Consider the following 25,760-nt stretch of genomic DNA (forward strand, 5'->3'; position numbering starts at 1 on the left):
GCTATAATTTGACTTCCTGTCTCCATGAATTTGGCTACTGGTGGTACCTCATGTAATTGCAACCATATCGTATCTGTCCTTTTGTGCCTGGTTTATTTTGCTTAGCACAAAGTCCTCAGTGTTCAACCTTGTAGTATGTGTCAGAATTTCCCTTCTTTTTAAGGTTTAATACTATTTCATTGTATGTCCAGACCATATTCTGTTTATCCAATCATCTGAAAATGGGTACTCGGGTTGTTTCCATCTATTGGCTATAATACGTCTATGAACATGTGTATGCAAATATGTCTTTAAGTCCCTGCTTTCAGTTCTTTGGGGTGTATATCCAGAAATAGAATTACTGAATCATATGGCAATTCTTGAAAACTGGCAATTTAGCTTTGCCACTTTTAAATTTTTGAGGCACGACCATACCATTTTCCAGTGGTGGCACCATGCTACAATTCCACTGGTAATGAGCAAGGGTTCCAGTTTCTTTATATCCTCACCAGCACTTGCTCTGTTCTGTGTTTTTAAACTCCTTTTTAAACAATATAATTGTAAGAGTGTAGACTTTGGCTTTGGAACCTGGCTCAGCCTCATACTGATTGTATGAGTTTGGACAAATTATTTAATCTCTTTGAACCTCAGTTGATTATATTGTAAAATGTGAATAAGGAGCTGCTGCTGCTGTTGATTAACCTTATATAATTATGAGGATAAAATGAGAACTTTCCTGTAAAAAATAGTCCAATGTCTGAAAATAGCAGACTATCAGTATTTTGGGGTTTTTTTGTTTTTGTTTTTGTTTTTGTTGGTGGTCATTGACCAGTCCATTCTATTTTGGGACCTACTCTGTTAGGTTATCTTCTTTATTTTCTTTTTTTTTTAAATCTTCTTTATTTTCAATTAAAACCTATTTTGATGTAATTTCTATAACTTGTGGAACAGTTGCCTGCAATTTGTGTGTCTCGATTCTGTTCTTTTTTTTTTGTTTTTTAAGATTTGTTTGAGAGGGGGAGAGGGAGAGAGAGAGAGAGAGAGAGAGAGAGAGAGAAAATGAGCATGTGTTTGCACTAGTGTGGTGGGGAGAGGAAGTCTTAAGCAGATTCCAGTCCTGAGTGCCGACCCCTATGTGGGGTTTGATCTCACTACTCTGAGATTGTGACCTGAACTGAAACCAAGAGCCTGACACTTAATTAACTGTGCCACCCCGGAGCCTCCTGATTCTCTTCCTTGCAGCGTCACAGAATAAACCATATCTTCCTTCCACGTATCATCTCTCTGATATTTGAAAACAGCCATCAGTTATTTACTAGTCTTCTCTTGCTTTGAGCAAACATTCTTCTAGATTCCTTCATTGTTTTTAAGGATGTAGTGTCTACATCTCTTATCATGTGTCTCAACTGATTCTAGACTGCAGTTTGTCTCAGAGAATAGAGTGGGAATTTCATCATCTCTCCCATTCTTTTGGCTTTGCTCCCTAACAGTGATGTCCATATGGAAAAACGAATGTGTGGATATTGGTGAATCACTTCAACAGACTTAGCTTTCCCTCATTTCTTTCCAGTGTTTCTTCCTCATTGCTCAGAATGCCTCATATCTATAGCACTTGCTTTTTCTTCAGTTTCAGATCAATCATGTCTCATTTCACCTCATCTCCATTTGTTTTTTCTTACTTAGCTGTCAGCCCCTTAAGAGGGAACAAGTAGTCCCTGCTCCCATATACTTCCTCATGGTCCCACCAGCACACAAAGGACACAAGGGATGTATTTTTGAGATAAAAGTGAGTTGCACTCTTAGATATAGAGCTGTGTATTCTGACATAGTCACAGGATGCTTTGAGAACATTGGCTGGAATATAGGTCTTTTCTATTGTTGAGATGAACACCTGAAGACTTGCCTAGGAAGAGATGGGGTGGGAGGGTATTTTGGCTGAAACTCCAAGGAGCACTTTTAACTTGGAGCATCAGACAGGATAGTCTAGGGAGGGCTTGCTTCACCCCACCCCACCCTGTCCTGTAATTCATTGACTCTTCAATGCCAAGCTAAATTGCCAGTTTCCAAATTTGCCCTTAGGTGGATGAACGGAGTGCTGTTTTTGAAACGACTTGAGCAGTTGAAAGTATTCTGCAAATTTCTGATTTACATGCCTAACTTATCTAAGTGTCTTTTCTTTATGTGCTCTTTAACATCCAAGAAGACTTTTCTGTTTCATCATGAACCTTTTTATCCTGAAAAACAAAATCCCAAAACCTCTTTTCCAGAGAAGGGAAGTTGTATTTTTGTCAAGGATAAAATATTTGAATGGCATTCTTTTCTAGCAACTCAGCTGTGTTTTAAACCCTAATTCCTCGTGTATCAGGTCATATGTTTACATTAAAAAAAGGTAAAAGCCAGATTCTCTTCCTGTCTTTAAAAACAAAAAAAGTGACAGGGCAGGGGGAATAACTCACTTTCTTGGCATTTTAATAGAGTACCCAGAATCCTCCTAACATAAGGCACTGTTATAGTTGAAAGGCATGTTAAAACTGTGTGTAAACTAAAAACCGTATCTTTAGGACAGGACTGATAGATTCACTTACAATCAATATAAATGAGCTTTATGGCATGGGTTGTGTGATTTTTATCTTACCCATTGAGAACATACAGAAATATTTATCTGTAGTTTGCAGCCATTTTTCAAATATTTGGGGTGGCCAAATTGCTGACATACAGCTAAATAAGATCTTATTTTGTAAGGTCAAGGCACTGTAGTCACTGCTTAATTTGCCTGTTTGCCACATATGCATTTGGAATGATGCCATGCATGCCTGGTGATAAGCACCCAGCACAGGCATTCTGCACCCGGTGGTATAGAAAACCAGCCAACCACCAGTGAATGAATGGCAGATAGAGACAGCTTGTGGTCACCTTTGTCTCCATGTCTAATTTGGGCTCTGGTTGGTTTACCTTGCTACAGATTTCACTTTTGTTACACTGTGATTTAGTTGCTATATCCATTGAGATCTGCCACCTGGGGAAGTTTGCAGACATCAGGAATTAATGCCTTTGAGTGTCTTTGAGGTAAAGAAAAGAAGACCTGGGAGTGTCTACACAAAAAGGGACACCCTAAGAGGGGATTATCAGTAGCTGTTAGAGGTCTCTAAGCAAGTTAGGGAAGTCAGTCTACCATCACCAACATCATTATCATGAAATGTAATGACCATACTCTCTTCTGTATCACCTTTCTTGCCTGGCTAACTCTGCATCCCACATTTCACATTTCAGTGTGGAGAACATGATATGACAATAGGAAAGGAGAAAGTGATGTCTGTCCACTGTGACCAAAATTCCCTGACCTTATATTTTAACATTGTAACTTTTTGGAGAGAATTTCTTTTTGTGATGTTTTGTGAACTTTAAAAAAAAAAAACAAAAAAACAAAAAACAACACAACCCTTGTAGGTGTCAGAATTTGAAATATAAGTACTAGGTGATACCTAAAATGCCCAGAGAACTGAGCAAACATCCCTCTGTTGGTTAATTATGTCATGAGGATTTCTGCTCAGAGTATCTGTGTTTAAAGAGATGGAATCTATACACATATTCTAGTAAAAAGGATTTCCTTAATGATGGTTTAAATAGAGATCACTGTAGAATAAGGGACAGCATCACAGGTTCAAGTCTTAATTGGCCCCTTTTTAACAATGACTTTTGATATGTCACTGTCTAATCCTTAGTTTTGTCTCAGTGAAAATGGGGATCCTAACTCTTCAATAAATGTTTGCGAAAATATGTGTAAATGTGTTTTGGAAGCTTTCACTGATATAGGAAATATGACTAGTACGGTTATCCCGTTAGTGTTGTATTTGCTGAAGTCCTCCTCCCCCACTGCCTCTTCCTCTTGCTCATTCCCATCATTGCAAACCATTAGGAAAGGTCCTGCACTTCTGACTCGTGTCCTTTTCTGCCTGCCAGTCAATGAGATTCAGCAAATATTAGGTATCTAATAAGTGCCTGGCACTGGAGTATATAAAGATGAGTACTGAAAAGAAGCAAAATGAATGTGCAGCAGTGTATAATGAACTGTTTGTAGTTCCCTAAATTTGCTTAGCTCCCTGATACAAAAGAACCTTTGTCTGCCTAGCTAATGTCTACTTGCTCTTGAAGACTCAACTTGAGAGTCAACATCCCTTGACAGTCTTTGATGATCAGTTCTATTACTCTCCCATCCACCCTCATGGTGCTCTTCCTTTGGGGTACCAGAATGTGCTACACGTACCCTTGAGAGAAACACTCATCATACAAAAGAATAATCAGTGAGCACTCTTTATTTTTTAACTCTCTCATTTTGCACGTGCTATTAAAATTTTAAACTATGAAAGGATATATAGTAAAAAGTAAGTCTCCTCATCCCTGACCTGCAGCCCCCAGTTCCCCTCCTCAGATGTTGACATTTCCCAACTTTTGTGTATCCCTTTTATAGCTATTTTATACAAATACATATCTAAATAAGGTTGTCTATTTGTACATATAAGAATATGTATATGAACACAGCATATGAATGCATATACATGTTATATACAATATAATATATAGTCACAAATACAAGAACACATAAGCATTTTTTTCTTTTTATGCAAGTGTTATTTTTCTCTGATATGGTCAGTACTTTGATTTTTATTTTTTTAATAAATTAAGGTTATATTTTGGTGAATTTTCTCCCAAATCAGTACATACAGAGCTTCTTTATTCATTTTAACAGTCATATCATTTTCCACTGTAAATTTTGGATAGGCTATAATTTATTTAACCAGTCCCTTGTTGCTGGATAAGTAGGTTATTTCCAATGTTTTTCAGTTGTAAACAATACTACATTGAAAATATTATATAAATGTCATCTCATACATGTTAGAGAACATCTGTAAGATACATTCCTAGAAGTAGAATTGCTGTTCAGGGCATTTGCATTTAAAATTTCATCGACTGCCAACTTGTACCAACTTATACTCCTACCAGTATAAGGGTGCCTGTTTGCACGTGTCCCTCTCAATACAGTGAGTTATCAAGTTCTTTTAAATCTGGTTGGGAGAGGGGCACCTAGGTGGCTCAGTTGTTGAGCGTCTGCCTTCAGCTCAGGTCGTAATCCTGGGGTCCTGGGATGAAGTCCCATATCTGGCTCCCCACAGGGAGCTTGCTTCTCCCTCTGTCTGTGTCTCTGCCTCTGTGTGTGAGTGTGTGTGTGTGTGTGTCGTGAATAAATAAAATCTTTAAAAAAAATCTGGGGAGGAACAACATCTCATTGACATTTTAATTTATGTTTCTTATATTGTCAATGAGTTTAGTATGTTTTCATGTCTTTAAAAACCACCTATATTTCCTTACCTGTAAATTGTCTATTCATTTCTGCTTACCTCTTGCATTCTTAGATCTTTCTCCTTGCTTATTTGTAGAACTTTCGCTTCCTATATCATGGTAGCTAGCTCTTTGCCTTTCAAGTTGCAATAATTTTTTCTTCCTGGTCTCTCATTTGTTTTTTGATATTATTTTTGCCTTGTAGAATATTTTTAATGTAATCAAACTTATCATCTTTCCTTTTTTTTAAGGCTTTTAAATTTCATGTCAAGCTTTGAAAAGCCTTCTTCATCCAAGACTGCTGCATAAATTTCTTCTATGTGCTGAAGGTATGCTTGCTTAATGGGTCCCTGCAGCAACCGTTCAGCACAAGTGAGGAAGGCCTTCTAGTAGATGGTGTCATGGTGTGGGACTTGACTGTGAATTCAAGGGAGAGGCAGAATGACAGAACCCATCAGACTGCTTCTCTCTCCCAAACGGTTCCACCAGCCACAATAAATTCCCCCAAATACCTTGGTCATCCCTGACTGGAAATGGATAACCACATTCCATATGGGGAAGGTTTACATCTTCTCTGAGCAAAGCAGCTATTAAGAACATTCTCTTATCAGCCAGAGATCAAGTAGCCTATCTTGGTGGGTGACACACATGAGCGAACAGGCCGTCCCATCCATCATGTGCACAGTAGCATTGGTCGTTCCTGTTCACTGCAATTGACTAGAAAGGCCTCCTGAAATGCTGCTGTTTGACAGTTCTGGGAGGAGGAAAAGCCATCCTTTTCACAGAAGAGGGGCTCTTTGGTAAATCCAAAGCAGGGTCTTGCACTGTTGTGAAAAGTTCCCAGGCCTGCAGCCACAAATGCCAAGACTGCTTAAAGGCTGCAGGTAGAATGACATTTCAGATGCAGCTATCAACCCCTGGGAACCAAATCAAACTGTTTTCATCAGGTTTGAAAACCAAAACAGTCTCGGCAGATTGATGGTAGAAGAGAACAGTGACAAAATTAATTACAGGCAAAATTATTTTTCTTACTGATAAGAGCAATTAATAAAGTATGTTGCATGAGAGGATGACCAAATCGCCAATTTTGAGTAACAGTTGCTATTCGTGGAGCTCTGGGCTTGTGGATATGGAAGTATCATTCCTTCCAGATCATTGTTTGAAAAAGTTCCTGTACTTTTGCATCTCCTTCATCTGATCCAATGAACCACTGACCCACAGCCTGCCAGACTGAGGTGGCTCACTCCCACGGGTGGTTCTCCATGGCACTTTACAGTAGTGAAAACTCCTCCCACATTTATCTCTTATTTCTGAATGCACAGGAATATTTGAAATTTGGTCAATTTATTTAGTGAAAAGACCGTGGACTTTGGAATCTGCAAGACTGGATTCAAATACTGGCTTCTCTCTCTATGGCTTTAGGCTGGTTCCTCACTTCACTGAGCCTTAGTGTTCTTATCTTTAAATAGGTATCAATCAATCAATCAATCAATATCTATTACCCACACATAATTCTCTGTAATCACCCCAAACCTTTGTGACAAGCACTTATCTCATGAGTCAGTGGGTCAACTGTGTGGTTCTTTGATTTGGACTAGGCTAAGATCTCCAGCACATTCTGTTAGCCAAAGCAAGTCATAAAGGCCAGCCCAGATTCAGGTTGGAGAGGTAGACTCCATCTCTTCATGGGAAGAGCTACAAAAAGGTGTGGATAACAGGAAGGAATGAATTGTGGCCATCTTGCATCCTACCACACTATGTTATACTAATAAATGTAATAATACATGGAGAGGGCTGCTATTACATCATGTATCCATTCAGAAAACATTTGCTAGCGCCTATTCTGTGTGCAATGCAACAGTTGATGCTGTATGTAACGTAGAGATAAGTAAGACTGCCTCTCTAGCCACAGGAAACACCAATTTTAGTAGGGAAGCAAGCGAAAGCAATTGTTAGTTTAGCTTACAAACTGTAACGCATCTTAAGAGAAGACTAGATGAAACACCTTGGGACCTCAGAAGAGGGAGAGATTGAACTAAGGGGTTCTGGGAAGGGATTCTTGTCCCAACTTAGGCTCTGCATAATGTTTCCCTCTACTTAATTTTAATTATTGATCTCCTTAGGCTATCAACAATGACATGGCACAGGAAACCCAGTCCAGATGGGCAAAAGCATTTTAAACTGGAGCAATTTGAGGCAAATTAAGTATTTGAAAATTGCCAGCCATCTAGATCTTCCACGCCTAGGCTAATATGGCTGAAACAGAACCATCTTACTATCTTGTAGGATAATAGTAATCCTCCTAAATTTACCTCTCTGATTAAAATAATTTCCACCAATCCAAGAGTCCCTCAATTCCATTATCTTAAACACTTCGTTTCCAGGGCCAACCAGAAGGTAGAAATTACACTTTCAATAGGTCTTTTTTTCTGAAAATAGTTCTTTTTAAAAATTTTACTCCTCACTCTTTGGAACTTTGAAATGATTGAATTAACAATGTGGGAGGAAATTAAGAAAAAAGAAAACAACAACAAAAACCTTACAACTGGGGAAGAGTCTTCACTAGGCATGTAATAAAGAGTCTGCTTGGAGCCAGGGCTGGGTGAGGGAAGACGACTGCTACCTTCTCCTGGCAGTTGACAACATGCCAGGGGACCTTAGGCAAGTTCCCTGACAGAGTCTGGGTTTCTTCAGCTCCAACCAGGGTATGATTATCTCGGGCCTTGATCCTTTACATGTGGAGTCATGAGCTCATGTCTGTTCTGTGTACAGACTTTCTTAAAATGAAGAGTGCTACCTAAACACAAGGTATCTGTGTTACTGTAAGGTGCTTGGAATCTTAATAGCTTTTTCAACTGCATCCTAAGTGGGCTTCTCTTTGTGAATGCTTTAAGTGGCTGAGAATCAAAGCTGAAAAGAGTTTTGTTTCTTTCTCCTTCTATGTCTAGGATAGGATGACTGCATAGGTTTAGAGTGTCCCCAACTTACCCATTTGGGAGGGAGTTCCACAAACAGAATTCCCAGCCATTGAGATCCTGTGTAACGTAGATACTGGTTGAGACAATATTGTTTCATTCTTTACAGGATGATAATTTTGCTCCTAAAAGAGCAGTTGGCTGAATCATTGGTCAACCAATTAAGAGAAGCTTCAAGTTAAATAAAAGTACTTGGCTTTGGAAGTCATTCGACAGGTACTGGTTTTGTTCTTGATTAATACACATTGAGCTGTCTCAATATTGAAATTGCTGACCACTTTGGAATTTTACAATAGATATTAGATAAGGTTTAGTCTGCCAATTCCCTTTCCTCTCTATTCTTAAATTGTATTAAGTTTATCATTTAGTTAAACCTTTCTGTGTTTTTCTTTTTTTTGCAGGCATATCATAATTTGAGTTTCTCTAAACCGGTGGTTTATAGAAGACTAGTGCTAGGGTGGTTATGTAAGACTCACTTAGGGAGATTTGGTAGTGTAGGAATAGGGGTCCCAGAATCTGGATTTGTTTAACAGGCTCCCCAACTGGGTTTGGAATCAGTACATTCAAGCTATATCTATGGTAAGCAAAAAGAAATTTCACTGAATAATGATAACTGCTACTTTACCTTTTGCTGGGCGCTGAACTCATGTCTGAATATTTTCCTAGTTAATCCTCATCACAGTCCTGTGAGGTCATTACTCTTATGCCCATTTTATGAATGAAGACCTGAGGTTTAAAGATATGAAGTAATTTGCCCAAGGTCATAAGCTAGTATGTGACGGAGCTGGGATTTAAACATGTTTGACTCTCAGGCAATGTAACGCCTTTCATCCCTGTGCTGTGCACCCACCCATCTGGCCTCTTCAGGATCATGTAAGAGACAGGGTGGGGTACAAAGACGGAATCCTTGCCCTCAAGAAGTCAACTGTCTAATCAGAATGATAGGAAGACCACTTACTCACTGATGGTCAAAGGACGCATAGACCATAGAATTAAGTGCAGTAGAAAATTAGAGTAATTCCAGCTTTTTTTTTTTTGTCTTTTCAACAAAAAACTGAATATCACTAAATTAGCAGATTTGTTTTCCTGTTGAATTGCATGATTGTATTGCTGTGATTTAAACATAGAAATAACCTATTTAAGGTTCAAACATGATGGGGCACCTGGGTGGCTCAGTGGGTTAAGCATCTGCCTTCAGTGCAGGTCATGATTCCAGTGTCCTGGGAAAGAAGCCCTGATGTTGGGTCCCTGCTGAGCAGGGAGCCTGCTTCCTCCCTTTCCCTTTGCCTCTCCCCTCCGCTCATGCCCTCTCTCAAATAAATAAATAAAATCTTTTTTTTTTTTCATTTCAAGCATGAGAAAGGTTTTATTGATGTCAGTGTTATACTATTTCAAGGAGATGAAATTTGTGCATGAAACCTTCTGGTTTATGTATTCTGTTTCCTCACTGGTCTGGCTGGAGCAGAAGTCATTTAACCCGTGCATAGTAGCATGTTGAATGGACATTATTTTCTCTTTCCAGAGCCAATTGTAAATTAGAAAGCTAAAAGGAGCTGAAAATTTGGAACCTCTTAGGTTAGACTAACCCTCCATTCCCAGCAGATATTTACATTGCTAAGAAGAGAAAGGCACATAGAACCCCGTCCCAGTCAAAGAATTGATTTAGGAAGTGTGCAGGGCTAAAGTCAAATCACTAGACTTGGGAGAAGCATTTTCTGCTTCCAGTAGAAGCCTTCTTTTATTTTTTTATTTTTTTTTAAGATTTTATTTATTCATGTGACACACACAGAGAGAGAGAGAGAGAGAGAGGCAGAGACACAGGCAGAGGGAGAAGCAGGCTCCATGTAGGAAGCCTGATGTGGGACTTGATCCCGGGTCTCCAGGATCACACCCCGGGCTGAAGGCAGCGCTAAACCACTGAGCCACCAGGGATCCCCAAAGCCTTCTTCTAGTAGCCAAGTCCTGCAGGCAAAGGAAGTGATGTGTTTATGGCAGGTGGGACCCACCCAGTATAGAGTTCTTAGCTCCTTATTCACTTTTTGAGAAAGATAAAATCCAGTTTTATTCAAAGGAGGAAATTTGATTATCCAGGTTCCTTGTGTCCATCTAAACATTTGGCTCTCCATAAACCGTGTAAGGTTTGTCACCAAGGTTTTTGGTCAGGACAGGATCCTTCAAGACTGCTAGTTCCATTTTCCCCCTACTCCTACTTCCACCACACATGCACAGCATTTATCATACAATCTTTTAATTCGTTGTTTACTTCTCTGTGCTTCTACCACACAGTGAGCTCCATGAAGTAAGAAACAGACTTAATTTTGTTCATTAGGTCCTTATCACCTAGCTAGCACTGAGCTGATCAGAAACAGAGTAAGTGCTCAATAAATTTTTATTGAGCATTGAATGAGTGATTCAATGAACAAACAAATATATCAAACTCTGGGTGAAAGTAAAGAGTTTTTGAAGAAATTCTTAGTGGCCTTCTGTTTTTCTGAACTATATGCTTAATGCACTGTGCCTTTGGGGATCCCCCAGCATAATTTAACTTTGTTCCCATTGTGTGTGGAACTTAACCAAGATTTCATTTGTTTTGCAAGAGTCAAGAGTCATGGTATTGGACTAGGAAAGCATCTTTCTTGGGTCTCTTTTTTCTTCTGAGTGACAGTTGTTTTTGAATTGACCAGAGACAACTACAGGGTAATAGATTTTTATTACAAAATTGATTATAGAATATGAAAGCTTGCATGGGCCATACAAAGGGAAGGATTAAATGGCAAATCTCCGAAGACAGACAGATGACACAGCAGGGAAGAAGGAAAAATGGCCAGAAGGCACTTTTGAGGGGAAAAGCCTATAAGGAAGAGCAGTGAAGCAGAAACCAGAAGAAACGAGTGCAGTTTGTTGACTTTGGGAATCTGACATTGACAGATTCAGTGCAGCACCTGAAAAAAAAAAAACAAAACAAAACCTACATAGAGAGATATGACCAATTTCTGAGCTAAGCATTTCTCAGCATGCTTCATCCTTTTTTTTTTTTTTTTAACTTTCTTTGCCAGCGTGCTCTGAAGCCCTAAATAAACTAATTCTTTTGTTCTACTAAGTATCCTTTGAGTCAAGTGGCACCATGGGTGAATGAGGGAGTGCCAACTTTGGGGATCCATTTATTTCAACTTCTTCTTGGGGAAGATCAGAGTTTGAGCCATTTTGAAATTTCTCTTATGACTTTGCATTGATCCTAAGAAGATCCGGCCTGCCCAGAAATTAGCTGAGATATTCCTTTTTTGTCTTTAAGAAAAAAACAAAAACAAACAATTAGAAGGCTCTGGATTTTGAAATGACCATTTGCTTACTTGTTGGAAAAAGTTGATAGTGTGTAACTGAGAGTGACCATTATTGAGTTATTTGCTCTTCCACTAATGTGCCATGGTATTTCCAATACCAGACCTCCTCTCAGAGTGGGACAGTCTTTGCCACCCACTGATCCTTTGGGTTCCTCGTCCCCAAACTGGACAACATACATTCCTCAATGCTACCTTGGAACTCTCTATTTACCTCTGTTGTACTTCTAATCACATATTTATTTTTAGAATCAAGGCTTATTTAACATTCTAAACACATTTTCCAGTTTATTTCCCTGTTACTGCTTCTTGCATACAACTCTTTCCTTCTAGATTCACCTTCCTTCTTACTGAAATAGCACAAAAGGCAGTGAGTGGATTTATAATAGTTTTATTTTTAATAGCCAGAAAATGGAAATAACCAAACATCCAGGTTAAACAGAGTGTGGTACATCCATACTATGGAATACTACTCAGCCATGAGAAAGAATAAGCCATTGATACATGTGGCAAATTGGGTGGATCTCAAGGGCATTGTAGGAGTCTATTTATATATTATTCTTAAAACAACAAAAGTATAGAGATGGAGAATAGATCAGTGAGTGTCAGGTGTTAGCAGTGGTTGGGAGGAGGGTGATGGGTGTGACTATAATGGGATAGCATGAAGGAGATCTTGGTGGTGATGACAGTTCTTGATCTTGATTACAGAGGTGGTTAGATGAATCTACAAATGACAAAATGACAGAACTTGACATGTGCTCAGTAACAATGTCAAATTCATCATTTTGATGCTGTACCATGATTATATAAGCTGTAATCATGGAGAGAAACTGGGTGAAAGGTACATAGGACTTCTCTGGTCTTTACACACCCTTTGATTTATTGAAGAGATGTGCCCTCCACCCCTTCCCAATTCCTAGACTATAGGAATCTAGCAGCTTTTCTGGGCCATTGGAGTAAGTGTTTTTTCAGCTCCTTCCCACAGATGGGGATGTTCTCCCAGGCTCTAGTAAAGGCGTTAAGCAAGAACCCAGATATCTTTCTGGCCACATTTTTGGCTTTCAAGTGAACATTGAAACTGAGCCCCCAGCCCAGAGGGTCTGTATTTACAAGGCACCTTCTGCATCATCTTCCATTTACTGTTTTCTTCTTTTTTGGCACCTGAGAATTTCTTTCCATTCAATCTCAGCTATGCATTATATATTGTTTTGTGATATTTTATTCAGTACTCTGGGTGTTTGTAGCCTCGTTGGGGTGGGGTAGGAGGAATGACTCATGGGAGGAAGAGCCTATTTCTATCAGTTTCTATTGTTACCCTATCACACTGTTTATAATGGTGTTTCTGTACTCTCCCACTGGACTGTGAGTTCTTGAAAATGTCAAGGACCAGGACATGCTTTTTCATCCCAGTTCTTATACATAGAAAGGACTAATACATATGTGTATTGAATGAATGAATAAGTTGAAGGAGTGAGTGGGTGAGTGACTCTGTAGAGTTCCATGGAAGAGAATCCAAGTATGATAGTTTTTAAGTAAGATAGTTTTCAAGATTATTGCTATTGACTGTAAAGAACATGTGTGTTATTGTGGTGCTTTGTGTAGCATAATTCCTTTAAATACAAGAAGTGCATGTGGTCTGTAATATTAATTTAGCAGACTTGGAAATAGTATGTCCAAATTAAAACAAGGCATTTAATGGTGATTCCTCCAGAAGTATTTCCTCCCCTCCCTTTGTGTCCCTCACTATCCTTTTTGGGTTTTAGAACTAGGAAACCAGGCATTAATAGGGAGGAAGTGTGTCATCTCAGGTACTGGTTCTCAAACTGTATTCTGCGTAGCTTAAAATTCACAGGGATCCTCTGGGGCTGAAGGGGGCTTAAGCCAGAGAGCAAGCAGATACACCTTTCAGCATACCCCTGCCCCATGATCTTAGTACAGTTGGAGATGCACTGGTTCTACTGTCAGACTTCCCTGCCCAGGTGGATCAGAATTCCTCCCCCTATTCCAACAACCTGAGTAGGCAAGTGCCTTCATGTGTCTGCTTCAGGTTCTTCAATTTGAGAATGGAGATAGTAATGGCACCTAATGATGGACTTGTGGACAAGATCTCCAAGCCTCTCACATTAAGAAAACCTGGACTCCCCCCCACCTTTTTTTTACATTTCCCTCTACATAAAAATATGAATAATACCACAAATTTTGGTATGTGTAAAAATTTTTTTCAGCAAGTTAATGACTTGCCAACCTGCATAGTAATTATGCTATTTACAAAGTCATTACAGGTTTTATTTTAAAAACATGGTTTCATAGTGCAATGTAGGTTGTGTGGTTGGGAATGTGGTTTAATGTGGCAGGATCATGCCTTCTTTTCTCTCTGTGACTGTACCGATAACTTCATTTAAAGATTATATCAGAAGTCCCAATTTGAGGGCCTTAAGGATTATAGGGTCGTCGTGAACCCTGAGCATAGTAATTCTCCAGTCCTGACTGTCTCACATAGGGTGAGAAAGTCTCTAACTTATATCTCTTCTCAGTAAGTTAAGTCCCCAGAGTGGAGGGGCCACTCATTCAGGATCCCAGATGCTCTGTAAACCCAGAGCAGGAGCAAAGCCCTGGCTGATAAACCACCTTGCACTGTTAGAGAATGTCGCCTGCCCAACTGTCAACTTTCCCAAACAGGTAATTTTGGGGAAGGTAACCTATGAGTAAAGGTAACTTAGGGCTGCATGGGCTTTTCTTCCACTGAGGCACTGGAAATAGGAAGGAACCATGGCAGAGAGCCATCACCAAACAGTATCTAGAATGACACTGTGTATCCAAGAACTTGAAGCCATCAGCCCGCCCACCTCCTTTCTACTCTCCCCTGGCCCCTGTTGACCATGAGCAGAGAAGTGTACTCATTTTGTGTGACTGACCCTAACTGTTTGAAAATGCCCAGTATGTCTCTCTGAACTCCTTTTAAGGATACAGGTCACAACTTAGGGGCACAGACAGAAGTGAATGGAGCACAAAGAGAAAGCATGCATTTATTTCTAAGCCATTTCTAAGGCCTAGCTCTATTTAGGACTTCTGTGATTTTCGCCAGGTCACCCAACTGCTGTGGGCCTCACTTTCTTCATCTGTAAAATGAGACTATATATACCAAATTAGAAGCTTATTTTTTTTTTAATTTTAAAAGTGTTATTTATTTATTTATTTATTTATTTATTTATTTATTTATTTAATAAAGCATTGGACCCTTTTCCATGATATCTGATAGGTGAAACAGAGAAATGGGAAATTGTTCCTGTTGCAGGAGGGTCTAAAGTCCTGTCCTCCTGTCCTCTTTCCCCCTGTATCTTCTAATCTTGCTCTGTAAAGATACCCCCACTAAATCCTGTGGATGCAAAAAAAAAAAAAAAAAAAGCAGAGTTATATCTAGTGTATATCCAGATGTAACATTCTGGGACCCAGTGGCTCCGATCATGAAGGACACTGGGGTAGCCATTTGTCCCCTCATACTTGGCCTTTGTGACCACTGGGCTGGCCACCGATATCCTGAATATGCTGGTTTATGTCTGTGTAACCTCACGTATCCCTGGATCAGGATACAGGATGTGGCATGGCTGGGTGCTTCTTGCAAGAGCCTCCACATCCTGTGAACGTTGAGTCTCTCTACCTGCCAACTGCTGAGATGAACCAGTAATCCTTTCAGAGAGCACAGGCTTTTATCAATTAGGAGGATTCAAGGCTGATTTTTTTTTTCCTTTCCTCCAAATAACACTCCCACTGTTCAGACTTAAATACCAAAACCTTATGGTTTGCAGAATCAGTGCCAAGAAGTCAATCATCAGTGAAACTGCAAAGATAATAGCTCCTATTGATCAAATCGGGAGAAGAATGGTTTGCCCTCCTGCAGAGGTCAGGGAAGATAAGGGCTGGAGTTTTCTAAAACATGCTTGATTTGCCTAAATTGGATAAAAATACATAAAAGCACTTAAGTTCTTAAGAGAACTGGTGACCAATTCGGGAAAACCTCACAAAAATGAAAAGATCGGCTTAGTTTAGTAAGGCATGAGAAATAGAGTCTTTCTGAAAAGTATGGAGAATGTTATTTCAAACCTAGACGGTGACATAGCAGCTAACAGGAATATGTCTGCCTAGAGGATGGCATTATCTGCCTTAGTAGACAGAGAAGAAGTCACAAAAGAGCTTGAGTGTCCACTCTGAGCTAGACAGTATGCAGGACCTTTTTGGACCATAATTTAATGTAATCCTTACCACAGTCCTGTGAGGTGGCTTTTATTGTCTCCATTTTACAGACAAGAAAATAGAGGTCAAAAGATGTTAAGTAACTTGTTCATGATCATAAAATCAGAATTTTAATCTAGGTACATGTTTCTATTAAGTATTCTACTCTCTCTCAGTTGGCACATATTAATTTGCTCTTACCACAGTAATTTTACACAAAGAAAAGTTGCTAGTCAGGTACTAAATGTACTTGGAAATATCTCATCCTTTTGCCATGGTGAGGAGGTAGGAAAGAAGCCACAACCACTGGAGATCCTGCATGGTCAAGGCTGGTGGTTATATCTCTCTCTAAAGCTGCTACTGATCTTGGACTCCATAGAGCACAAGTTGAGAAGTACTGAATTTTTCTCACCTAAAGGCCAACCTTCCTTTTGGGGGAGGGGGAGCTTATTAAACATCATTTCTTTGTGGAGAGGGGGTTACTACTGTTAAACTTTTCACATAAAATAATCAGCCTTTCTTTTTAAAAAATGTGGCCTTGGAAGATAATATTTTTCAGGGAGGTTATTCATATTTTAAGATATTTTATCTGTTTTCATTATCATTTTATCTGAAAAGCTGAACATGTGGTTATCTAAAGGAATAGATCTTGAGGCTGAGAACGAAATTCCTCAGAATCATCACAATCACTTAATAAGCTTGTGAATTGAAATTATCTTTGCCATAGTCCAAGAGCCGAGTAGTAATTAGTGTCTAGGGACACATGGGGAACAATTTTACTGTTAGCAGTGCCAAGAATCTATTCATTTGTCATCGGTCCCAAATTATATTTAATCAGCAACTCAAACTCAGGTTAGAAAAACCAAGTGACATAGAGCTAACTTTCTATAAAATTAATACTGTAAAATGAAACCTATATTTCTGGCAGTTTAACTGTGAGCAGCAGTAAGATGAAGCTATGAAAATGTTGAATGTAACTACTGTCAAGGTCTGTCTTAATCCCACCACTTCCCCACCTTTTGCTTTCTTGCCTGAAATGCTGCTCTGGTTGCCATGCTTCTATTCCCAAGCTCCCTGAAGTCTGGGTATTGGAGGGCTTCATGAGCCCTTTATATGATGAACCACAGTAATCCATAATATTGCAAACAAGGGGCCATTATTCAAAGAGCCCAAGTGGGTGGCAGCAGGATTGGGGTTAGATTGGAGCTGTGGTTGGAGTCATTCATGGGGGACCCCAATTGTAGACAATTAGATCTTCCTCATGAAATCACTTGCATGAAATACTCATTCCTAGGACAAGTTGTTAATACCATGCAGAAGCACTGCCTTCTCTTGTGGTTTCAGGTTAAGCATTTTTCCTACTTGGAATACTTTTTTCTTTTTCACTTCATACTTTGAATCTTATGTGCTTTAACGTTCCTGCCATACTGCCCATCTGACTTCAGGTCCCCTTAAAAGAATCTATGTTGTTTTTAGCTCACGACGTAGGAGGGGACTGGGGCAATTTGGGTTGGAGAGGGTGTGTATGGTTTGTCTACTTTCTTTCCCACTGCTACTTGGACAGGGAAAGAGGCAAACCAAGGAGGTCTGCACAAACCAAACAACTCTTTTGTCTCTGCTGTATGTGACAGGTTGATCAGAGGCCCCGTAGACAAACTAGAAGTGAGTCTTTGCAAGGTCTCAGTGGGTAAACATCCTGTTCTTGGTAAAGCTCACTGACTATGGTGTGTGGCTACTATGGCCAAGTGGCAGCCAAGCCCCATCAGTAAATAAGGAAATGTTAGAAAGTGTGCTTATCTAGGTAAAAAGGTGAAGTCATCGGTAAGATGAAAAACAAATCAGGTTCCACAGATTTGAGTACCAGGTAGCATGAGCTACTAGGAGATGTGTGGACAATAATAGACAGACCTGAATTTGAATTGCAGTTCTTCCACTTACTAAAATGCCACCTTGCATTTCAGATCCATTTTTAGTGGCTACCTAGAGCACTATGTTGAAAAGACTCTAAGGCAGATCCCAGATTTAATAAGCAAAAAGGACCATAATTGTTTAATGATGTCTGCACCAGATTGAAGGAAGGGGAATTGACAGCATGGGTACCATATATCTTTTTTCTTTAAAAAAAAAAAAAGATTTTATTTATTTATTTTGAGAGACAGAGAGAGACAGAAAGCATGAACTGGGTGAGGCAAAGAGGGAGAAGGAGAGGGATAAGCAGACTTCCTGCTGAGTCCCAAGACTCAGTTCCAAGGGGCTCAATCCCAAAACCTTGAGATCATGATCTGAGCCAAAGTCAGACAGACACTTAACTGACTGAGCCACCCAGGTGCTCCTGGGTGCCATATATCTTAATGTCATTGGTTCTGAGTTCTCTGAGATCCTGCTCAGTACTAATGTTCTGTAATACACCGTGTGTGTGTGTGTGTGTGTGTGTGTGTGTGTGTGTAGATACGGCCTAAGGGGAGGTTAGTGAAACCCCATTAAAATGTACTCGTAGGATGGTGTTGTGGCTTAAAATTTCAAAAACAACAACAAAAACATCATATGGGTATTACAGTCTATTACTGAAGAGTTTTAAAATTTTTAAATTTTGATAGTGCATTGATTTGTATGTTTGCTTTAATTTATGGTGGTTTTGAAAATTGCCTTTACGTTTGGTTACCTCAATTAACTCTCATATTCAAACAGTTAGCTTTCATTTGTCTTAACTATAAGTTTCAATGTAAGGAAATAGATTTCTCTATTAATAGAAACCCTATCAATTCACAAATACAATAAACAAAACAGTAGCAAGAACAATTTAGCTCTCATTTTTCATGGAAAGACTATTGAATATATTAGTCTAGGAGTAGTCCTCTCACAAGAAAAAGCAGAGTCTATATGTTTGATAATGTCTGGTCATTTCTCTAGGTTTGTTTTTTTGTTAATGAAATATTTGTATTTTAACTTTCAAGCCCTTGTTTTAAAGAAAAACCCTTTCAATCTGGCCTACAGATTGTTCATCTGGATAGCCTCTGTAATGCAGGCGCCTCTGTCTGGCAAGCAGAGCAGCCATTCCGGCTTAATAAGCTATGGGATTGCAGTGGTCTCTCTAAAAGGCAGGGCCTTTGGAAATCTCCTGTAATGCTTCTAACAGCCCATAAGTTACTTATATATTTAATATCACCCTTGTCTTTCTCCCCTTCCTTCTTTTTCTTTCCAGAAACAGAGTTGTCAGTCACTGCTGAGTTAGTGCCTACCTCATCGTGGAACATTTCAAGTGAACTCGACAAAGGTACAAAATGGGGATGCATAGGGGAGGTGGAGGATGGGGGAGGGGGCGTGAGTGAAACTCCATTTTTAATCCTGGCATGGCCTTCTTTGAAATCAGCTGCTTTTTAGATCATTAGGAGGAGGCGGGGGCCAAAATAAATCCCTTGCTTACTTTGTGATTATTTAACATTTAATTACTTGGAATTCTATTATTTCTGGAGAGCCTTCCCCCCCCCTCCCTTCTTTCCTTTCCCTTCTTCCTCTAAAATGTTCCATATGGTAAAAATGCTTCAAGATGTGAAATAGGGTTGTTTCTGACCTTCCTGACACTGCATCTAGTGGATCTTATTTAGGGGATTTGATTCCGCCTGAGCCAGGATTGATCAGAGCTGTTTGCTGGGTGACCTTTTACAGTGACTATTTGATGTGCTTGCAGGGTTCAGGGCAGAGTATTTGGAATGTTTGTAATTGCCTGTGCGTACAGATGGCGGCTTCCTGTGTGCACGTGGGGAACAGGTTCCTGCTATGAAGTTGTTGTAGTATTAATTAAGCTCCACCATATGCTAAGCACTGGCCACTCGATTGGGATCCTCTGTCTGGGAATGGTAAATCAGAACACGTTCAAAGCCCCTACAGCCTGGCTCATCCTACCCTTCCAGGCTTATTTCTCTTTAGTCCCCTTAATGTCCCTTTATGCATCTCCAGTGAAATTTCTATTTCTTCTTCTATACCCCATGCTTTTCTTCCTCTCTGCTTTGGCCAAAGCTATTCTTTCCACCTGAATCACTCCTTTTTTCTTTGCCAGTAACCATTCTCTCCCTTCTGCATGCCACAAATTACTTATCCTTCCAGACCAAGAATGAATTCTATATTAGCCACAGTCTTATCTAATCCCTGAGCAGGAAGTGGCCTTTCCTTCTTTGGAACTCCCATAGCCCTTTTCCCTGTTCTTCTCTTAGCATTTTCTGTGTTATATCATGGTGATTTATATACCTGTCTATCTCATTCTTAAGCCTGAAAGTTCCTTGTAAATGAAATTCTGTTTTATTCTTGTCCTCTTTCTTTTTCTTTGTCTCCATCACAAAATCTAGCACCAACTCCTGTTCTTAGGAAATCCTCAGTAAGTATGTGTGAAATAATGAGTCACAACTTATCTCAGGCCATACATATGGATGGGCACATCTGTCTATATATGTGCAAATTCATTAAACTTACTGAGTTTCTGCTTTAGTTAGGCATGATTCTAGGTTCTGGGAGTATAGTGATAAAAGCTCAAAAATCATTGTCTTTTATATTAGATGCCTTTTATAATCAGCTCTTTTGTTAGCTCATGTGTTCACTGGGAGTTGTATTTAATCTCTGAAGAGAGAAAACCCTATAGAACAGTAATTGGCAAGGTTATGTTGATGGTTGTAGACCTTATTATTTTTTTAAGATTTTATTTATTTATTCATGAGAGACACACAGAGAGAGGCAGAGACATAGGCAGAGGGAGAAGCAGGCTCCTTATGGGGAGCCCAATGTGGGACTCTGGGATCATGCCCTGAGTTGAAGGCAGATGCTCAACCACCAAGCCACCCAGGCATCCCGGTTGTAGACTTTATTAGGCATCTTAGAGTGGTGGGATGAAGTGAGCTATCTTTTCACCTTAAAAAAAAAAAAAGGACATTTGGAATAATTTTCTCTTGTCAAATTTATTTTGGACATTCTTTTTCTAGTTTAGGATTTAAAAGAGACTGTATGGTATTTCTCTGTCCAGCACCAGTACAGTGCCTAGGAGTCAGTAGATTTTCAACAAATACTTATGATTTTTTTTTAATGTGAAAGAAGACATAAAGCACACTAAATGTCAACTCAGTCCCCCCTCTATAACAAGCACTTTACTAAGTGCTTTCAAGAATGTGAACATAATTGGCAAGCTCAGTAAAAATTATATCATTATTGTTTGATCAGGTTCCAGTTATGGCTATAAGAGGCCATCAGTTATGTACTAAAAAGATAGCAGAACCACCAGTCAAGAACCTAGGCTGCCAGACTTTGAATTTCTACCAGACCAACACTGTAATTAGCAGTGAGTGTCCTTCAGGAAAGTAGTAGTGTCAATAGTTGTGAACCTCTTGCTAAAATGCTGGACTTAGGCAGGCCCCAAATTTTTGTTTGTTCAGCATGGCCTTCCAGAGGGCATGGGTGACTTTCCAGGGATTCTTGGTGTCATATTTCTCTAGAAGATATTTAGTATATGGTCTTTCATTCCCATCTAGAATCAGAAAGAAAGCTGATTAATTCTTTCATTCATTGATCAAATCTTTTTGGCTTCCTACTCTGGTCTGGGCACTGTCTGAAAAATTAGTATTGAAAGATGAATTAGACAAAGACCTCCGTCTTCCATGAACACAGAGCCAGGTGGAAAAGACTGGTATCTAAATGTATAATCAAAGCCTTCTGGTCAATTTGATAGATTGGGCTGTCAAGGGACATTCCCCTCTAATTGCTGGTGGAAATACACAATGAAAAGAAAAAATCATTGACAGGCTGGCACACAAAAAATGAGAAATCTCCAGGTGCCAGAAGAGCAAGCTCAGTAGTAGAGCAATGATCAGCAAAAAGGAATTAAACAAAAGGTTTTATAAAAAATATAGGAAATGTATATGGTTCTCAGGGGCTAGAGTTTCAATATCCCATGGGGATGAGAACTGAGGCCATAGGAAACAAACTTGCTGCCTAAGCTGTCAGTGAGGAAAGACTGAACCAAGTGTGAAAGAAGGACAGTTCTACTGAGGATGTGGTGTGGAGGTCTATGAACTACCCTGGGCTGTTGGGGCCACCGATGGGAAATGCAAGCCCGAACCTGTACTATATGGGGCTTAGGGGTTGGAGTTCTTCTCATGTAGTACACAAGCTACAAACCAAGAAGATAATGTAAAAACTTGGTCTGGAATTGATTAAACTCTGAAACTCTGACAGGGGACAACCTAAAACCAGCTCACAAAATGTCTCAACATCCCAGTGCATGTGGCACCCTAACAAAAACAAAATTCTAAAAATCAAAACCACTAAATAACAACAGCAAATTCCTACTGATGTTGAGTTTACTTTTAAAAATTATAGTACAGGGCAGCCCTGGTGGCCCAGCAGTTTAGCGCTGCCTTGGGCCTGGGGTGTGATCCTGGAGACCCAGGATCGAGTCCCACGTCAGGCTCCCTGCATGCAGCCTGCTTCTCCCTCCGCCTGTGTCTCTGTCTCTGTCTCTGTCTCTGTCTCTCTCTCTCTCTCTCTGTGAGTCTGTCATTAATAAATAAATAAAAAATCTTTAAAAAAATAAAATAAATAAAAATTATAGTACATGCAAGAGAGGAATAAAAGAGTGAGCAGACAAGACACACAGAAAAGGTCATACCTTAGAAACTAGACAATAGACCAATTTGAGAGAGAATATATAGTGTGTGTGTGTGTTTCATGGGAAGAATAAATAAATAAATAAGATGCCTCATGGTGAAGAGGAAATTAGAAACCATAGGGCAAGTATAGGATAATATGATAAAAAAGTAGGTTTTAAAAGAACTAAATAGAAATTCTAGAACTGAAAAGCAGTTATAGAAATTAGAAGCTCATCAAATAAAAAAAAAAGAAGAAGAAGAAGCACATCAAATGGGTCAAATAGTGGATGCATTCAGCTAAAGAGAAAAATGGTGAACTAGAAGATGAATTTGAGGGCATCCCAGGTGGCTCAGTGGTTTAGCACTGCCTTGGGCCCAGGGCCTGATCCTGGAGACCCGGGATCTAGTCCCATGTCAGGCTCCCTGCGTGGAGCCCACTTCTCCCTCTGCCTTTGTCTCTGCCTCTCTCTCTGTGTCTCTCATGAATTTTTTTAAAAAAAGAAGATGGATTTGAAATAACATAGTGGTTAAGAGAATGAACTCTGGGGCCAAGGTGACAAAGTTTGAACCCTGTATCTACTACCTACATTCTGTGTGGCTTTGGGCAAGGCACTCCACCTATCTGTGCTTTGGTCTTTTCACTTGTAAGATGAGATAACAAAAGTAATTACCTCATCTGGTTGTTGTGAAAATTGACCTGGCTAGCAAATCTGATAAACTAATTGGAGAGAAAGCAGTAACAGCTGTTGTGGGTTAATATGATTATTACTTTGGGCTTTATAGGAAAAAAAAGTCGTAGGCACTTTGGCAGGCTTGTAGGGAAAGCATATTTTAGAGATTTTAGATCTTTTTCAATCAGCCCATGTCCTCAGCTTTTTATTGTGGCCTTCCACAAGTGCATGTTCACCCACACCAGTGCCACACTTTTTTTTTTTAAGTTTTTATTTATTTATTCATGAGAGACACAAAAAGAGAGAGAGAGAGGCAGAGACAAAGGCAGAGGGAGAAGCAGGCTCCAGGCAGGAAGCCCGACATGGGACTCGATCTCTGGTCTCCAGAATCACGCCCTGGGCCGAAGGCGGCGCCAAACCAACAAGCCACCCAGGGATCCCCCAGCACCACTTCTTAGCTTGATAAGCAAGCTTCTCCCTGGTCTTACCTCTGCTGACTCCTCTCACATCATCCCTACCCCTGTACTTTATGCTCCATTTGTTTCAAGAACCTGCCTCTAATTCCCTAAATGTACCACTCTGTTTCTAGTCTCTGCGCCTTTGTTCATGCAGTTTCTTCAGACTGGATTGCATTGAACTTCCTTCTCCTCCTGGCTAACTCCTTTACTTAAGTATTGTCTGAAGCATTTCCTTAGTGCTCCTAATGGGAATAGTGCTGAATAAGATAGGCAGCATCCCTGCTTTGCTGACCTTTCATGAAAGAGAGAGCGAGAGAGAAAGAGATAGAGAGAATGTATGAATCCATTTATCAGTCCCATTGACCATGCCATCTACAGTACCCTGAAATACTTCATATGTGGCGTATCACATCACCCCACGTCTATCTTGATCAGAGTCCTTACCATGCTGTATTGAAATTACCTAGTTTGTGCCTGCTTTTTGAAGTTAGGGGTTCCCTTATCTATTGGCATGCTCTAATTGCCCAACACAATATCTGCTGTGTATAGTAGGAAACATGGTGCTAAATTGCTTGGGTTCATATCCCAGCTATTTCAATTCATAGCTGCTGCAAGTGAATATACCTGCTGTGTGCAAGGCACTGGGTAAACATGTTGCATGCATCATTCGAATTCATACCACGCTTTATGGTAGAATAGATAAGCAACTGAGGCTCATCAGGCTTAAAGGAGTTGGCTGAAGGGCTCTGGTGGTGAGTGGCAGTGCCAGGATTCCCACCAAGACCTCCAGGCCAAGTTTAGGGATCCACTTTCAACGTGGCAGCTGATTACACCCCCTCCTATGCATTCTCCTTCCCTCCTTCTTGGGCCAAGTTTGTCAAAGGTAGAAGCAGTAAAATAAGCCCCATCAGTTGGTGTTCTTTAATGCCTTTCTCTTCACCCAGCTACTCTGTTCCACCCATCAACCCCACCCTGGTTCCCCAGACTCACTCAGGTCCTGTTTTTCTGTTAAATGAGTCCAGTCAGTGGCATTAAACAGTTACCTGTTTATCCTTTCCAACAGGAAATGAAATCTAAAAGAGACAAGGCCACCCGGGAAGAGCCGTTGAAAGCTACTATTGATGAGGCATGGGGGTAATTTCTGAAACAAATGCTTCAGAACTGAGTACCTTCTAAAATAAATGGATCTACGGGGGCCCCACCTCAGCTTCCCCATGGGGATTTTGGGATGGGGTGTGATGAGGGCCTCTTTCCCCTTCTTGCATTTTCAGTCACATGAGGTCTCAGAGGTTCTCTGTAGAAAGCCAAATGTTTCTTTTGGAGAAAGGACTGGAAATTGCACCCGTAGGTAGCAGAAAGGGAGGGAGCCTCCTACTTAAAAAAAATACTGAGGCTTGCTTCCAACTTCAAATAGTTCTCTGTGCTGACAGACTAGATCTGGGGGTATTTTTGTCCTGTTTTACTTTCTCAAATGGAGACCTGGCTTTCTCTCTGAAGCTTAGAGCTTTACACACAGTAGGGAAGTGTACAGTGTGATTCTTATGAGCATGAGTTCTGGAGTTACTATGACTCTGAGCTTCCTTTTACTTACCTCTGGAGTGAGGGCCTTTGAATCTATCACCTAAGACTTTTGCTGGCCAACAAACACATCTCTAGTACCACTTGTGTATTGTGCCAAGGACATCTGCTTGCGTGGTCATAACAAACAGATAGATACATGCTGGCCTTGGTCCCTTAGCCTACCTCTTCCCTGAGAGCTTGCCTGTCAAGAACTATGACCAGGTTCTCTTGTTCAGGAGTGGTTGCTTCCTCTTGTCCCTTTTTTTCTGTTACTTGATTTGGCACTTAAAGAATCTGTTTAAATGGTATTGACTGGCCTGTACACTTAGCCCAAATAGGGTAGCTGGATCCTTTACTTGTGCTCCTGGTTGTATGGATTTGGAGCAGTGGCAGTGGGTGAAGGAACAACATAAAGAAGGACTGGATCAGGAGTCTTGGTACTTGGCAGGCTAACGAACAGTCTTCCTAGGACTGGGGTCTTTGAAGGCTTATCCATTTAGTGTCCCATCTTCAAAACTGGTAGTTGGTGGGAAGAATTTCTGGTGGAACTCCTGGGGTAGCCTGTGATGTTTAAGACAGCACC

General features: G+C 40.1%; 1 protein-coding gene across 1 annotated transcript in view; it reads left to right on the forward strand.

Annotated features, from left to right (window-relative positions):
- Window positions 1-25,760, forward strand: part of ROR1 (receptor tyrosine kinase like orphan receptor 1) — a 400,073-nt gene that overhangs the window by 201,014 nt on the left and 173,299 nt on the right. The window contains exon 2 of the mRNA XM_055307141.1: window positions 19,062-19,133. Within this exon, the coding sequence (XP_055163116.1) occupies window positions 19,062-19,133 (72 nt within the window). The remainder of the gene's footprint in view (window positions 1-19,061; window positions 19,134-25,760) is intronic.

The sequence above is a fragment of the Nyctereutes procyonoides genome, unplaced genomic scaffold (assembly GCF_905146905.1).
Source record: "Nyctereutes procyonoides isolate TBG_1078 unplaced genomic scaffold, NYPRO_anot_genome, whole genome shotgun sequence".
NCBI classification, from domain to species: domain Eukaryota; kingdom Metazoa; phylum Chordata; class Mammalia; order Carnivora; family Canidae; genus Nyctereutes; species Nyctereutes procyonoides.